Source organism: Zootoca vivipara, chromosome 13 (genome assembly GCF_963506605.1).
Source record: "Zootoca vivipara chromosome 13, rZooViv1.1, whole genome shotgun sequence".
NCBI lineage: Eukaryota > Metazoa > Chordata > Lepidosauria > Squamata > Lacertidae > Zootoca > Zootoca vivipara.
In genome coordinates this window covers 26,665,116-26,683,044 of record NC_083288.1, presented here as the reverse complement: position 1 = coordinate 26,683,044, position 17,929 = coordinate 26,665,116, and the positions used below count along the sequence as shown (strand labels likewise).

Below are 17,929 nucleotides of genomic sequence, written 5' to 3'. Positions count from 1 at the left end.
GGTGTGAACAGGAAGTTGCTGCTGTAAAACTTGACATCTCCTTTTGCATCTAGTTTCATTCAAGCCTGAGTTTCTCTGAGAAGCATTTCTGTATGGTAATCAGCGTTAAGCTTGTTTGTGGAACTTCCGCTTTAGGGACAGCCTCTCTTCCTCACTGTGGTGCTGGCTTTGGAGAATCCTGCCCACTAGTTTAAACACGTTTTAATGTGAGCTTGATTTTATTGTGTATTTCTATGTGTAGCTTTTAAAGTGTAACCTACTTAGGGCTAATGGTGAGAGGGATAGAAATCTATAACAATAAACAAACAAACAAACAATATATAGTGAATGAAAGCCCCTTTTTGCTGTACAAAAATCAGCAGCTGTCATACTTTGCCCTATAACTCAAGCTTTGAAAGGATTGTTTGCCTCATTAATCAGAAACACAAAAAGAAAAGACTGAATTGCCTAAAGAGCAAATAAGGCAAGCCACAAAATGGATCAGAGCACCCACAGGAAGCTTGAAAATAAGGATTGCTTTGACAGGCCCACAGACTTGCCTGGAAAAGGCATGTGACTAGAAGGACTACAGTTTTATTCTGCCAGTTTTTTAAAGGCTTGTTCTCCCAAGCCTCTGTTTATGGGTTAGGTTTTGGAACTTAACTTCTCTCTCCCCTTCCTAGCTCTCAAACAGATTGCCTGGAAAATGTCTGCTGGCCATGTAGATAGCAATACATCCACAGAGCCTGGCTTGTTTGTTGATCATTGTAGTTCAGAAACCCTTCTTCCTCATTCAGTAGTAATAATGAAGTGGCTTATCGGTGAAGAGGCTGAAGCAAACTTCTTTATTTAATGGAAACCTGTTCAGACACTAATCAGCTATTCCCATGGGAGTAAAACAATAAATGGAAAAATCTGTGGTTTTTCTAGGTTATGTTGCAAGCTTAAAGGGATTGACGGAGCCAGTAGTAGTTGGCAAATTGGCTCAGGTGGGGCTGCATTGCTGTCCCCGCTTTCAAACAGCGTGTTGCTGCTGCTTACTGGGAGGGGGAGAGGGCAAGGCAACTGAGAGCTCAGCAGGTACTGGTGTGGCAGCAGAGCCAGTTGAACACTCCTCCTACACCAAGTTCTCATTGCCTTCCTACTTCCCCTCTCAATAAGCAGCAACATCATGTCGTGATTGGAAGGCAAGAGAGCAAGGCAGCCAGATCTGTGCTGCCCTGCCAGCCACTCCTAGATGTAGCTGTCACCACCTCTCCCAGAATTCTTCTTTATGGTGGAAACCAATGCCACGGAACTGATAAATGCAATATCTGGGAGCATTTTTACTTTCAGATGCTCCTTTGATGATGTACTCTTCAAAAACCTGTGATTTTGGTAACCTATCCTTCTAAGGGTGAGATAGATGATGTGATGCTTTGAAATTCTTCTTAATGCCAGTGCAGTGCAGGAGATAGAGAGCCAATTTCAGTTAGGTTTTGACTTACTTTTAACATGTTTAAGGCCATTGGTCATTCTGACTTTACTTTAACCACCACACTTTTTCAGTTTGATTATTTTTTACATTTTTCTCATGCTGATCTTTGGTTTTATTTTATTTTGTTCACATGTTTTTAAGACATCCATACCTTCCTCTGTCAAAATCTTGGAAGGTAGATCCTCCATTATTCCCAAACGAAACTCCTCTGTTAGTTCTATCCCTTTGAAAAAACCCTCCAACCCTGCTGAGTCCTCAGTATCAACCTCCATCCCTAAATGCATCTCTTCTATCGCATCCCGACCAACCAGTACAGGAACAAAAGAGAAAAGGGGCAAGGTAAGAAATGGTGTAAAAAGAAGTTGGTGGAGTGTGGGGCTGGGGTAAATATATTTCTTTTCCATTTGCTTAGATTCCTTGCATTAGGTTGGGTGTGCATTTACTGTACAGCAAATTGCATGCAAGTGGTTGTTGTTGTTGTTTGTAATTTGTACTTACCTGACTGTTTCCTAATGACCAAGATATGAATATACTTTACTTGGTTATGGCTAGCTACTACTACCCCAATCTATTGCCTTTTTCTCCCATTTTAAGAGATTGTGCTAGGATTGACTAGTAATTATAACTATGCTGAAGAATACTTCTTTCTAATAGTTGAACAAGCAGCCTCACAATGCACTTAATATTGTACTTAATTTGCACATAAATGAAGTCAAATAAATTGCCACTTGATGCATTAATGTGCTTAGATTGAGTGTTATTTATTTAGACTACAAACTGCCCCACATCTGCAGATCTTTGCAATTTAGAGAAGAAATGAAAAGTGCAAATATAAATTCCCTTTAGTCAACTTTGTTTATTCTGCTTAAATCCTTCTCAGTTTTTTATATTCATGTTTTTTTCCTGGACATTGCCAGCGTATTACTGAGCTTTATTTAGTTAATGGATACGTAAGACATTTGATGTTGCTTGTTGCTCAGGTTTTCCAGATGGCACAGTATTTGCATGTTATCACACCTGCTCCTGTGGTGACGTAACATTGAAAGATTTATTCAACAGTCACACATGTTTTCATGTGGATACCGCATTTTTATGCTACAGAAAGGAATAATGAAATAAGTGCATTTAGTTAATGTGGATGAAAGAGGGATTATGTAATACAGTACTGTTACAGTGGATATCTATTCTAAAACCTGCATGTTTAGGAGCTAAGTAGGAACAACGCATCATGATCTTTGCCTTTGGACAAGCCATTAGTTTTACTTTACATAAGTTGTTCATTATTTATGTTCTGAAATCAAATGAGAAAGTGGTAGAATTGAATAGAATAGCATTTGGTATGCCAAGCCTCATAAAAATACATGGTAAAGTCTTGAAACTTGTATTGGCATTGTGAGTCCATTTCTTAGGCTTAGGCTTAGGTTGAAAATGTGTAAATAAAGAGGAAATCCCCTTAATCCACAGCAATTTACTCTGCTTTTTTTAGTCTATGAGCAGTCAATAAATACTGCCCTTTCTCAATTTCTGTCACCAGGGTCCAGATATGAAAACGAAGATAGCCACTGCACGTCCTGGTATGGGACAGAATCAGAAGAGTCCAGCCAATGCTTCTCGAATCCCTGCCAAAACTCCCACCATCCCCAAGACACCACCCAGCCTTGGTAAGAGAAGATTTTTGTGTGTGTGTGTGTTGATCATGTTTCACATAGCAGTTTGGTATTTTTTTTTTTATTTTGCTTTCTGGAAATTGCTTCAAACAAACTGTGGTTTACTTGAGCTCCCTCACATTCAAATACAAAGGTGTCAGGTTTTTGCTTTTATTTGTAGTGTATCAAGAGAAAGTACAAGTCCTTTCTCAGTATATTCTTCTTGGCAGTTGATGTGACCAAGAACTGTGCATATGCAGATAAACCTTTTAAAAGAACCCGAAAAGCCTCTGAAGAAAGTGGCATAAAGTTGATGTGGCCTAGCACCGCAAAAGTTCATTTGACACAGGCCTCAAGGCAGGAATTTTAATAAAAGTAACATGAGAAGTAGCCTTTTCTCAAAATCATAAGATGAGCTTTTATAAAGGGCAGGGAGCACCAGCCAACCTGTCCATTTCTGCCTCTGACTGCCACCATAATCCTACTTAAGAACCAAATCTCACTCAGCGCTGGATGATTGGACAGCAGGTGGCTGCCATCTTGTACCACCCTCAATGCAATGATGACAAAGGGACCTATGATGGTGGTTTTTTGCTACCAGCTTGTCTTCTTTTTAAAGAATCAGCCAAGTTACAGGGAACCAGGCAGAGGGCGTTCTCAGTAGTGGCACCCACCCTGTGGAACGCCCTCCCACCAGATGTCAAAGAGAAAAACAACGACCAGACTTTTAGAAGACATCTGAAGGCAGCCCTGTTTAGGGAAGCTTTTAATGTTTGATGGACTATTGTCTTTTAATATTTTGTTGGAAGCCGCCCAGAGTGGCTGGGGAAACCCAACCAGATGGGCGGGGTAATAATAATAATAATAATAATAATAATAATAATAATAATAATATATTAAGAATCACCTCATTGCACCAAGATGCTGATAGTGGCACCTGCTGGAAAGCCTTGAGCCTAGGTCTTGGTCTGGTGCTGCTTCTACCGCCCCCAGATACATGTGTTTTCCCACAGTCACCCAATGAGTGGTTTACCCAGGCTTGGAGGTAGGGTTAAAATAGGGCTTAATTAAGCTCCTCCTCCTGTGCTCCCCCCCCCAACCTTAGTGCACGTTCCCTGTTTCCCTTTTATTTTCTAATAGTCATTGGAATCTCTGTAGTTTACCCTTCCTCCCCCCCCCCCAGCAACCAGGATGCAAGATTACCATTGTTTTTCATGGAGGGGTTCTTTTTGTTCTTTCAGCTGCCAAAAAGGAGCAAAGAAGGCCCCCTAACACAGCATCAAAATCTGAGAGAGGTAAAAAAAGTTTACTATTTCCTCTTCATTCCTAACAAATCCTGTCCGCTAGCATTGACCATAAATTCTGTAAAACCTTGATATTTAAATTACCATTCTTTTGGGTAGGTAAAAGGTTGTTTTATTCATATTTTAAAATATCTTTCCATCTTTCCATTGGAAAGAAAGTTGCAACAGTACAAAATGCAACATAGCATATGTTTTTATTTTTTTATTTAAAACATTTTCATATCACTCTTCATTAAAATTTTAGGGCGGTCTGCAATAAATGCCGATATAATAAAACAACATATTAAAATACAGTAGAAACGGCAACAACTGCAGTAGCTGAACAGTTTTCAGTGGCAAAGACCTGGATGAACAGGTGTATTTTCAGAAGGTGCTAAAAACTCACCAAAGTTGGTTCCTGCCTTAATTCAGTGGGGAGATGATTCCATAAGCTAGGTGCTCTAACAGAAAGCATCCTCCCCCTGCTTGCTGCCATGTGGATTTCTCCAGGTTGTGGCCCAGCCAGGAGAGTCTCGTCTTGGCATTTCAACAACTGGGCAGGTCTATACTGGTTAAGGTGTTTCTTCCGGTACCCAGATCCCAAGTTGTTTAGGTCTTTGAAAGTCAGCAACAAAACTTTAAATGTGGTTGGTACAAAATTGGCAGCCATTGCTGCTCTGCTTCCCTTGTGGAGCTAGATTCCTTCATGCATATTGAACAGTATGGAAGGTTCTTTTGAATCAACAGCTAAATGATTACTTAACATATTGTATTTTCAAATTGCAGGTGAACCGATAAAGTCTGGAGATAGGAGTGGCTACAGCAGCCCTGGCTCTCCAGGAACTCCTGGCAGTCGCTCCCGCACACCCTCCCTGCCAACTCCACCAAACAGGGAGCCCAAGAAGGTGGCAGTGGTTCGCACCCCACCAAAATCCCCTTCTTCTGTCAAGAGCCGCTTGCAGACAGCCCCTGTCCCCATGCCAGACCTGAAGAATATAAAGTCCAAGATTGGTTCCACTGAAAATTTGAAGCATCAGCCAGGGGGTGGAAAGGTAAATCCAGTGCACCTTGTGTTTATGTGTGGGCAAATGAAATACAAGTTTGGATTTAGATGGGAAGTTATCTACCTTCCGTTGGTCCCCTTCTCAACTTATATTGCATTCTGACCCTTGTAGCGGCAGCCATCTCTTCAATATGTGAGTCCCCTGAATCTTTACGCACAAATGTCTCTGTGTCGCCCACTACTTTGTATAAAAACCTTTTGACTGGGGCACAAACCCAGCAGTAGCATTACAAGAAAACTAAAACAGCACCTCGAACTTCCTTCTGAAACTAGTCAACTGGGGAAGGAGGCAGGATGGAGAGCAGCTCCTGTGGCCAGACACTCTGAAAATGCCCTGGCTGCCACTTTGAGACTTCCATGGGCAGCACTGTAATTTTGGTTGCTTCAAAACTAAATTTCTGCTGCTTGGAAGAAAAGGCCTATGGCAGAGCCTACTGTGTTATCTTCTCCCTCTCTAGAACTCTGTCTTCTGTCCCAGATATTTTCCACCTCCCTGGAGGGCCTTTTCTATAGCTTGAGAACCACTGTACTACAAAGTAGTGAATGGGCTCAATCTTCTCCATGCCATGTTACATTACTTGCAAAAGTTCTGTTTTCCGGTTCCAACCTCACCCTCTCTGTTCAAAAAGAAGAAGTTTCATCTTTCAGATCACCCTGTGCTCTAAGTGCATTTGTACAAACTAAGGGTTAGAAAGCACATGGAATCTGAGCAAATAGAGTAAATGGAGTATGTATGGAACACTCTTATCAAGAGTAGAGCTGGGGTGACACATATTTAAAAGCCATGTCATAGAATCACTGACTCAACAGTGGTGAGGGAAAGTGCATGGTTAGGTAGAGCTGTGCTGTACCCAACCAACATGTGAAAGAAGAATATAAATGGTATACACATGTCACTTGGCAAATCCTTAAGCTAGGTTTATCTATGTAGACAACTTTCACTGCTAGAACACCTGCTGTGTTTAGAAGAGGCTTGTGCAGGGGGCTGAGAGATAATCTTCCTTCAGCACAGGGGTGAAGAACCTTTCTTAGCTTCAGGATCACATTCCTTTCTGGGCCACATATCAGTGATAGAGGCAAAAGTGAGCAGAGCAACGCATTTAAATGTTACCTTTGTGCAGGAGACTAGGTTTTATACACACTATCCTCCATCTAGTTAAGAAAGAGGCATTATCAATTGCCTTGGTGCCATGCATGCCTTCCATCAGCTTTGGCGGGTGGCTCAGCTATGTCCTTATCTGGACAAGGATAGCCTAACTTCTGATAACTTCTAGGTTTCCTGTAATGTGTTATACTGGTATGTAGGATTGCCTTTGGAAGCTGCAGCTGATTCAGCCAGATTGCTGATTGGTGGAAGATGGACTTAGCTCATTACACCAATTCTGACATGACTTCATTGGCCACCAATAAATTTCCCTGCTCAATTCAAAGTGCTAATCTTGGCTGCTTCACTCCTCTCCCCAAGCACTGGGGAGAAAGAGACCGCAATCCTTGCCTTAGGAACTCACACCATTTAGGCCCGTACTGGGAGATTTCTGAGATTGGACTGGGGACCTTGTGCATGCAAAGCAGATGATCTGTCACTGAGCTGTGGCCCTTCTCCTACATGAAGGCATGTTGGGGGCTAATGTGGGGAAGATAGTTGTATTATTCTCCCTTCCTCTAAAGTACAAATATCTTTCAGCAAAACTGTAAGGCTTCTTTATCAATAGCCAGACTGACTAGTTCCACTCTCTTGCATAGAGAGTTTGCAGAGAGGAAGGAAGAAAGTAAAGTGACATGGAATTAGGCCCACAGAGGGGCACAGAATCTGAAGCCACGTCTTCAGTTTGCTGCAGTACTGTGTTGCTCATAAGTAATTTCTATCTAGTTGTGGGCTCCTTCTAGTGCTACCGTACTACAATATATAGTCATTCTATGAAGGGTCGCTCTAAACTAAAAGGCTGGATTATTATGAGGCTGCTGCAGCCCAGGATAATTTAGGGATCTATGGTTTGTCCCATTCCCTGCACTGATGCAACAATTGCCAGACCTAAATATTCTGTATCTGCAAAACAATATGAGTAGTCTGTAGCTAAGGGACGTTCTTAGCTTACTGGTCATAATGGTAGCTTGCTTGCCTTGAAATTGTTAATTAATGTATGACCATTAGGGGTTGGTGGTTTTATTTGGCTTTATCTTAATGTCGTTGTAACCTACCCTTGGGCTTTATGGTGAGGATGAATAAGAAATACAGTAAGTAGATAGAGTGGTAACCATTATTGCAAATATAAACACCACCCACAAATTACCCAGATTACTTGACTGGGTGCTCAGCATCAGGTTTTTAGAGTGTGCTTTTTTCACTTACATTTTACAGAGGAGCAACATAATGTCATCAAATCTTGTAACTCTTGTGTTTGCACAGTCTTTTCTCAGACTATGGAAAATCTAGCAAGTGTAAATCACCTTAGCATTATTCTTGTCATATTATTTTTTTAAGGTATGGTTTTGATGTTTGCAATGTTGTATTAGGCAGGCCTGTCTGTCTGTCTGCATCTGTACTTTGGTACACTTCATTACAGTATTACTTTTTTGATAGGTGTCATTGATGGGTGGGGATCTCTTTTTAAATTAGCACTATTTCTCCTTTATTTTTATTTTTTTAAAAAACATTAGTATAATAGTGCTTCAACTTAAAATGAGTTTTAATGCAACTTAAAAAAAATGTTTTAAAAAATATGCATGTTATTTGAATATTTGTATTGAGTGCCATTTTATCACTACAGTGGTACCTCGGTTTATGAACACAATTGGTTCCGGAAGTCTGTTCATAAACCGAAGCGTTCATAAACCGAAGCAAACTTTCCCATTGAAAATAATGGAAAGTGGATTAATCCGTTCCAGGCGATGAAAAACACCCCCTAAAGCAGCAATTTAACAATAATTTTACTTTCTACCAAGAGCTTTCCGAGGCCTATGGAGGCCTCCACGGAGGCATGGAGGGTCCGTGACTGGGACGCAGCCACGGAAGCACTCTGATGCCTTCACAGAGGCAAACTGCACAGAAAGGAGCCTTTCCCCGACGCGAGTGCCCTGCGCTGCGGCCGCCTCTCAGTCAAGGCGGCTGAGTAAAGCGCGGGAAACGGGGGGGGGGGTTTCTCTTCGGAAGCTCTTACCTCGCGCTTAGAAAAGGGCTTCCAGCAGCAGTAGCAGCAACAGCAGTGAGAGGCTTTGCGAGTCGTTTCGCTGCACGGCGGTGGCAGCGCTCGCAGCTCTCCTTCCCCCTCTCTCTGCGGTGCCGGCCGGGCGACCTTCCTCCTCCTCAGAGCAGCCGCCGCCACCACCAGACGCCAGGACTGGCCGGGGTGGCTCGTGGTGCGCCTGGCTCTGGTTGGAGCGGCGGCGGCAATGGCGGCTCTCTCAACCCCGAGCCTCTCCACTCCGCAGGGGCGCAATGGTGAGGGCCCGGCCTCGCTTCTCTTGACCCCTCCGCGAGGCCGGGCCTTCGCCATCGTGCTCCTGCGACGTCTCTCCACTTTCGGCGTCACGCTCCTGTGGAGAGGCGTCGCAGGAGCGCGAAGGTCCGCTTCTCTTGAGCCCTCCGCGAGGCCGGCTCAAGGGAAGCGGGCCTTCGCTGTCACGTTCCTGCGACGCCTCTCCACAGGAGCGCTACGACGAAGGTGGAGAGACGTCGCAGGAGCGCGAAGGTCTGCTTCTCTTGAGCCCTCCGTGAGGCCGCTTCCCTTGAGCCGGCCTCGTGGAGGGCTCAAGAGAAGCGGACCTTCGCGCTCCTGCGACGCCTCTCCACAGGAGCGCGACGCCGAAGGTGGAGAGACGTCGCAGGAGCACGACGGTGAAGGCTCAAGAGAAGCGGACCTTCGCGCTCCTGCGACGCCTCTCCACAGGAGCGCGACGCCGAAGGTGGAGAGACGTCGCAGGAGCACGACGGTGAAGGAGAGCTGCGAGCGCTGCCACCGCCGTGCAGCGAAACGACTCGCAAAGCCTCTCACTGCTGTTGCTGCTACTGCTGCTGGAAGCCCTTTTCTAAGCGCGAGGTAAGAGCTTCCGAAGAGAAACCCCCCCCCGTTTCCCGCGCTTTACTCAGCCGCCTTGACTGAGAGGCGGCCGCAGCGCAGGGCACTCGTGTCGGGGAAAGGCTCCTTTCTGTGCAGTTTGCCTCTGTGAAGGCATCGGAGCGCTTCTGTGGCTGTGTCCCAGTCGCGGACGCTCTGATGCCTCCATGGAGGCCTTCATGGGCCTCGGAAACCTCGGGTTACTTACTTCCGGGTTTCGATGGTTCGTAAACCGAAAGTTCGTAACCCGAGGTGTTCGTAAACCGAGGTACCACTGTATTGGTCGCTTCCCCCATGCTCACTTTAAAATATTTTTGTTCTAGTTTTAAGCATTATTTTTTTACAGTAATTATGTAATACTGTTGAAATTTTAAAAGCACTGAAGCCCAGTTTTAAAAAATAGTATTCGAATTTATTTAAAATGGCTTGTTGTGTTAAATATTTGCTTCTCCAGCCATATGTCTATGCCATGCCCAAGTACTATACTGTAGTATATTCCTTGATGTGTGGAAACTCCGTTGCAGTTCTGAATGAGGCTTTCAGGGAGAGAGAGAGAACAACAGTTGGGTTAGGGTGCTTTCAGATTGACAGCCCTTTTTAAAGTCTGGTGAAAGTTTGATGTGCTTCCAAATATAATGGTTATTCTGTGGTGCTAGCAACGACTAGGAGGTGAATATGATTATCCTAGCAGCATTTACCATGTCAATGGACATAGCAGAAGAGAGAGCCATTAACTGCATTTATTATACACCACCCTTAACAGTAATTTACCCTGGCTGTCCAACCAATAAGCAAACACAGTTTAGCCAACTCAGACCAACACGGCTACCTACCTGTAACTAGAACAGTTGCTTTTGTTTTACTTTATATTGTTCATATAAACACTTTGTTGCAGTCCTGTGCTAGGACAAATATCTCTGTATTAGAAATGGGGCAGCCTATGTCATGATTTTGTTTTGTTTTTGTTTGTTCTTTTAAACACTGTACTAATTTCAGGCCTGACTGTAGGACGTTCGCCACTGCGTAAGCTGAAATTTGAAGCTTCATCTTCAAAGCAAGGAACTGGCATTTGTCCCAAGGGAAAAGTCCCTTGCTTCTTTCTTTGTCTTAGATGACTGCTACAAAATGGGGAAAAAAATCTCTACTCGAAAGGATAATTGTGGATGTTAGCAGTTGTCACTCATATTCTTTTTCTGGCTATCAAAGGTGCAGGTGGTTAATAAGAAGCTGAACTTTAGCCATGTCCAATCCAGGTGTGGATCAAAGGATAATATCAAACATACCCCAGGAGGAGGCAGTGTGAGTACCTTCACACCATTCAATGCACTATAATAATCTAACTTATTATAAGTGGCATGACTTGTGCATTAACCCTGAAACACCAATGCTGTCTGTACAATCAGACAGCTATTGATGCTGTGTAGTGAATTAACCTGTTACCAGTGAAAATATGGCTTGATTAAAGCTCCAGCAGAGTTAGCTGTATGGAGATGTGCATTGAGCTAATTGGGTATTGAACTGGAGGCAATATTATTTAAGCGGCTGCCTTCTCAATACATAGTGTTCAAATTACCCCAGAAATTACACTTTCTGACTCAGATAGTTGATGGAAAATGAAGGTGCAGCGTGTATTGCAAATGGAAAGCTGATTAAAAGTGTGGTGTGTTCATGGACACATATAAGCAGCATTTTATATATATATATATAAAATCCAAATTCTTCATCAAGGAAGCACATGTTCCTTGTTTCCCCAAAATAAAATATGCAAATTGGATAAAATAATGAATCATTTCCCTTAGGCTTACTTTGCATAATTTATTTTGCTTCCATGTTACGAGTTTTCGGGGGAATTTTATTATTTTTAGTGAGGATTTTGGGAGCAGAGGGAAAGGCAGAAAAGGAAAGTGTTTAGTGTTCTGTATCTAGTAGAATTGAGGGGATATGGGAGAAATGGTATATATAGGATACAGGAGGGTCTTGCAACAAAATGTTGCAAGATATTATTACCTAATAGGAATTCTCTTGTCCATATTTCCAGTCATGATGCTTTCCTCCAAAACAGTATAAGCTGTTAGGGGCTCAAGCAAGCCAATTCACTCTTCCCCTACACTTTGTGTTTTTTTTTTGTTTATACAACTGATATGCAATGTTCAGTAGGTTCTGGTGACCACTAAACATACTTGGTGCTCACTGTGCCAATTGGGTGGGGTGGGGTGCTATCCCTCTTGGTTAGAAAAATGGTTTTCTTTTGTACTTCTCTGAACTGCAGGATTCTCTTAAGCAGGCTGGTACCTCTTTGTTGTTTCTCAGTGGCCCTCTTCTTCTGGCTCCATTTCTAAGTTTGCTATTAGAACAAGGGAAAATGGAGAGTAAGCACATGACGCACAAGCTCTGTCTGCTGATCATTGGCACGCCAGCCCAGCCCAACTCTGGTTTCTAAACATTCCTCTGCAACCAAGAAGAAATATGCCTTTCTAAAGGCTGAGTTTTGAAGGTGCTAGAATTTGAGCATCCAGGTCAAAAATTTAGGAGCGTGTAATACAGTCATGTGCTTGACACAGACAAATCAGGGTTGAGACCCTGAGAGTCATCTAGTCCAACCCCCGACAATGCAAGAATATTAGGTCCAGTCCTGACCGACTCTGGGGCTGCACGCTCATCTCGCATTATTGGCCGAGGGAGCCGGCGTATAGCTTCCAGGTCATGTGGCCAGCATGACAAAGCCGCTTCTGGCGAACCAGAGCAGCACACAGAAACGCCATTTACCTTCCCGCTGTAGCGGTCCCTATTTATTTACTTGCACTTTGACGTGCTTTCGAACTGCTAGGTTGGCAGGAGCTGGGACTGAGCAACGGGAGCTCACCCCGTTGCAGGGATTCAAACTGCTGACCTTCTGATCAGCAAGCCCTAGGCTCTGTGATTTAACCCACAGCGCCACCTGTGTCCCTTGACATATGAGACAGTAAACACCAAAATAGTACTGCAATACACCATCCTGGAGGTTGGAATGGCGTTCTTGTTCTATTTTTAGAGCCAGAGAGCAAAGACTTCTTTGTTTACAAAACAAATTGGATCACCCCAGGAAAAGCCTAGGCTGCTCCCCTTTTATTGAAAATGCTTCTTTGGGATTTATGTGATAAGTCCATGTGATTTATTTGGAGCAATTCAGACATTTCAAAGACACTTGGATCTTGAAGAGTTTCAGAGCTGATTCACAGTGATTAATAGGTTTATAGGTGTCATTCCTTCCCTTTGCTATGATACTGGATTTGGATTCTGTGCAAAACAATTACAGTACTGTATTTCTATCTAGTACACATGAAGTCTAACCTATTGACCTTGGCAGGCAGGATGGAAATGTGCTCTCAGGTGAAGACCATCTGCCTAGCAAAATACAGAGTTGAGCTGACTTCTATATGAAATATAAGCAGATTTTTACTGATCTATGCTTAAGATGTGCTGAACTAGGAAGACAGGCTGCACGTTTTGTCACAAGATTGAGTTGAAGAGCCTCCTGAGGTGCATATGTAAGAAGGGCCTACTATAGAACATAGCCAGAGAAAACAGGTGCCTGTTTGTGTGGTCTCTCCTGATACTTTTTCCTATCTATTTCCCCACCCTGTGCCGTATATATGTGTTCATTCTAGCACTAAGCTACGCAACACCAAATCCATGATTTCCCACTGGGTGCTTCTCATCCTGTGCTCAACAATGCATACCAAAATGTCTCTCCTTCCGTCACAGCTTTCACCAAATGCAAACAGATTAAAAAATACGATAAGAGAAATATGTTTACAGAGGAATCTTTGCGATGTTCAGGATAGTTTAGACTCATCTTTAAAAAGATTGGTGGGATCCCAGAACTCAGGCTGGTTGGAAGACCTATTAGGACAGCCTGCTCCAGGAGACTGATGGATCCTAAATGATTTTTCGATGGCTCTTGGGAAGAGTTTCCTTTCACCCAAACTGGGCAATTCTTCTGAAGGCCTCATGAGGCTAGGGGCTTGATTCACCCCAAATGCCCTTCCTCTCTTGGGGAGCTGAGCTAGCCCCTTCGTTTGTGAAGTTGGAAGGAATGAACCAATGGGGTGACTCTTAAAGTGGTAGTGATAGTAGACTTGCATTAATCTGATCAGCAGATTAGATACTGTACTATAGACTATTAGCATTTCATAGTACAATCTACTCTGTGGCCGCACTATTCTATCACTATTTTGCCAACTGTTCTGGCACTTTCTCGCAGTCAAAGGGCTGTTAAATCTTGATTCTTCTACAGATAGGAGGCAACTTGATAGTGGCTGTGACCAATATCCCGGACCCTTCTTGGGCAGAAATGTTTTTACCCATTCTGACTTAGATCCTACAGTTAAGGCAGAGTCAACGGAGAAATTTTGGTATCTGCTTGTTTTGAATACTTTCCCATTTGTACAGCCTTTGGATGTGGACATGATTTCCCCCCCCCCTTCTTTGTTTTATGTTGGTTTTAATGTATGTGTTATATATTGTTGTAAGTTGCTTTGAGTTACTTTTGTGAAAAAAGAAAAAAGCCACTAATAAGATACATAGAATTGGAGAACTGAGGCCAAGCCCTTGTATGCTTCATCTTTGGCCTTCTTCACTAACAAGACGTGCTAGAGGGGAACTTTTGAATTGCATGATGGGAGTGGTAAAAGCCTCCTGCAGGTAGGTGTGGTCCCAGAAAACTTAAAAAGAGGTGTTGGCTGAGAGCAAGAAGGCACCTCTTAAACCTTACCTTAATCCCCAGTTTACTGGAGATTTTCCAATGTTCTTTTTTGAACAAGATGGCTTCTTAGTTCCAGGATGTTTTGGATGTAGGTGAGAATCCAGAAACGATTCTAACGGTTCGGAGTAGTCTTTCCAAGCACAGCATGGAAAGGGCCACTGAGAATTGAGACCTCTAAAATACTGCTTTGGATGACTGGGAGCAGGACGAAAATGCCCAGTGACCAGCTGGAGGGTTCAAGTTCAGGGGCTTGGAAGAGGTACCACCATCAGATAAAACAATGCTTGTTGTCTGAGAGGCTTACCCTGCAACCTGTTCAGCCATTGCAGGTTGCAGTTCTAAATGCTGAACTTTCCTTTGCCTGGTAGCTGAGAGGATGACAGGCACTTTGACACTCAGTCTGATTTTCAGCAGACTGCACAGGGATGGACTAGGAAGATACTGCCCCACCTACAGCCCACAAGAAACCCTGAATACCATTTGCCTCTAGTCAGATTGTATTCCTTTCCACAATGTCATTAATGCTTGTAACCCAATAACCACTAATTCAATTTTATCTGTACCTTTTGTGCATGTTGTACACTTGCTAGCTTGTGTATGCCATTCAAAGGTTCAGAAATGCTTTGTTTAAATACCTTAGTATTCCTCTCCCTGTACTGCATAGATCACTATTTAAGTGAAATGGTTCAATGTGTCACAATTGTGCTGTGATTGTAATTATTTTTAATAGAACATTCAAAGCAAGGAATATTACACACCCAAATTATGTGATGGTATTCATCATATCCAAATGAAGCTCTGAAAATTCAGTGCATATTTTTGAGGGCTGGGTAGACATCAGCAAATTTGATGAAATTTCATCAGAAGTTTCACTCTTGCTGTGAATGCATGCGTTAAGAAAATATTTCTGGAAAAAATTAATCTTTTCCACAGTGTGGTTTCAGTCTCCATGTTGTTTCAGATACCTTTGTTCTGTTGCAACATTTTGAAAAGATCCTTTTAGGAAAAAACCAACCCTTTCAATGCACATTGACTATTTCTGTTGTTTCAGTTTTTGTGGACATAAACCTTAAGTTTTACATCAGAAAAAGGTATTTAATTCTGTTTCTGTTTTTTTATATTTTCTCTGTAGCATATCTTATTTGATTATACCTCTGTCTGCTCACCCCCTTTCTCCCTCTCTCGCTTGAGCATCTTCCGTTCCCATTGCTTTCCCACCTCCTTCCTCTGGAGGTGTGATAGAGAGTTTGTGCATGCTGTGGAAATGCAATAAGGATAATGTTGACTATAGCCACATGTGGTGATCTTGCCGGACATTTTTAATCTTTGTAGATAAAAATGCTTACAAGTATAAAAGAAATGTCTTTTTCATTACCTTTTGAACAACTGCCCATTTTCTTAAATTCTTAAAATATTGGAACAAAAAGGTTAAATATAAATATATAGAACAGATTTATTATGAATTACTACAACAAAAATATGTCATACAATCTACTTTTCCTGTTATATGATGATCCTTGTTACTTTTATTTGAATTTCATAAAATCAATCAAAGAAAAAATATGCATGCCTTTGGTGGGAGATTTTGCTACAACGCGTGCTTTGACGTCACAGTTTCTGGTGAAAAACTTTCTTTCTGCCTGTGCTTGAATGATTAATCTTTTAGACAGCTTTTCAAACTGCATTTCTTCTCCAGTTGGGTTCCAGTGTGTCGTCTGTCTCACTTTTTCTGCATATCTTGGGGAGACAAACTATTTCAAGTTGAAATAAATTCCAGCCCCAAACATTCTGTGCACTTCTTTAATTTTGTCCTCACAGGTACAAATTGTTTACAAGCCAGTGGATCTCAGCCACATAACGTCCAAATGTGGTTCCTTGGACAACATTCATCACAGACCAGGTAATGGTGACTATATATGTTTTTTAAAAACAACAGTTTCTTACTGGACCTCTAAAGGGGCTGGGACCCAATAGCTTTTTTGTTCTGCTTTTTTGCAGACATTGACAAAGGAAAGGGGAAAGGAGGGAAAGAAGGACAATGATAGGTAGAAGAGGAAGTAATTACAACTGCGAAATGATAAAAGATAGTTTGCTTTCCATGTAAAGCTTGCCTCTACAGTGGTACCTCTACTTACGTTCACCTCCAGTTACGTATCCTTTGGGACACGTGCGTAGCAAACCCAGAAGTATTTTTCCGGGTTTTGTCGTGCATACCCCTCTGGATGCATGCACCTCGGGATATACACACCTCGGGATCCGACCGGAGCTCCGGAACGGATCCCATGCACAGAGGTACCACTATATTAAGTTCTGTCTGAGAGAGAGAAATGTTTGCAAAATATTGGAATTGATCATCTACATGATTTTTGTCAACTATTGGTTCACAGGGTTTTTCTAGAAAAGTCTAGATGCATGACAAAGATAACATAGTTGCATAACTTTTTAGGTTATTATAAACTTTATATATTAATGATTAATGGGTTAGTACTTAATAATTTCATGTGCATGCCTCTTACAGGAATGACTCCAAAAGCCCTCCTACAGAGGCAAACATGTTGGATAAGATCTTTGATCTCTGGAAGCCCTTCCTAGGCATGGTTCATGGACTTGAGTCCTCTGCCTGTACACATTCTGCTGTAAATTTGCTTTGGGGGAAAAACATTGAAGAAATCTGGATGCCACAGCAGATGCATACAAGCCTATTGGGGGCAACCATATAACACACACATGTTAGTACATACATTTGTGCTCTCTGAGCTATTTTGTCCAACCGGCTGGTACAGAAGCCAGTTGGCACCAGGCACAGTCTACCTGCAAATGTAATAGATAAGGCCTTTTGTTGCTTCCTTTGTTCCTATGGATGGAGGCCATGAAAGAGAAAGGGAGGGAGGGAGGGAGGGAGGGAGGGAGGGAGGGAGGGAGGGAGGGAAGGAAGGAAGGAAGGAAGGAAGGAAGGAAGGAAGGAAGGAAGGAAGGAAGGAAGGAAGGAAGGAAAGAAAGAAAGAAAGAAAGAAAGAAAGAAAGAAAGAAAGAAAGAAAGAAAGAAAGGGACTCTTTTTTAAAGAGTGGGTCTCATCAGACTGTTGATGGCACTTATCACATTGGTATATTAGGTACATATAAGCATGCTAGCATCTAATTTAAAGTACACCCTATAGTGGCATGTTCAACTGTTGCCATTTACTGTCTATACAAACTGAGTTGCATAGTCAAGTGAGCAAGCCACATACTGGTGACAGGTGGCAAACAAAACACCTACCTGACAATATTCCTTCTCTATAGCAGTAGCTTACACACTGAGCATCCACTAAGTTGATCCAAGATAATTTTTTCTCAAGCTCATCCAACCCAACATCCTCTTCTTTTCTTTTAGCTCTTGCCTACTAGTATTTCATTACTTTTTCACTATTTTGCAATTCATTCAGCTGGCATTATTCTGGACCAACTGCTTCCACTTCTAATGCTGAAAGGGATCATGGACATGTAGTAAAACTTGGATCAGTTTTATGAGATCAAAGTATATTAGCAAATTGTGTGGAACTTGCTGAGTTTTGTTTTTTGCTTTCTAGGCTGTAGAATTTATTATTTACTTGCACTAAACTCTGAGGATAACAGGCCAAATCCATCACATTATTTTCTCCAAATTTTGTACAATTTTTGTTTTGTTTTGTATTTGTTAACC

At 42.4% G+C, this 17,929-nt stretch overlaps 1 protein-coding gene across 24 annotated transcripts in view; it reads left to right on the top strand.

Annotated features, from left to right (window-relative positions):
• The window catches only part of MAPT (microtubule associated protein tau), a 73,556-nt gene that overhangs the window by 45,153 nt on the left and 10,474 nt on the right, over positions 1–17,929 (top strand). For 14 of the 24 annotated variants that reach the window (XM_035134936.2, XM_035134926.2, XM_035134934.2 and 11 more), the window contains 6 exons: positions 1,598–1,795; positions 2,991–3,117; positions 4,344–4,397; positions 5,172–5,437; positions 10,710–10,802; positions 16,066–16,147. In XM_035134936.2, the coding sequence (XP_034990827.1) occupies positions 1,598–1,795; positions 2,991–3,117; positions 4,344–4,397; positions 5,172–5,437; positions 10,710–10,802; positions 16,066–16,147 (820 nt within the window). Of the gene's footprint in view, positions 1–1,597; positions 1,796–2,990; positions 3,118–4,343; positions 4,398–5,171; positions 5,438–10,709; positions 10,803–15,298; positions 16,148–17,929 lie in introns of all 24 variants that reach the window. The other 10 variants (XM_035134943.2, XM_035134942.2, XM_035134932.2 and 7 more) reach the window with 5 other exon arrangements.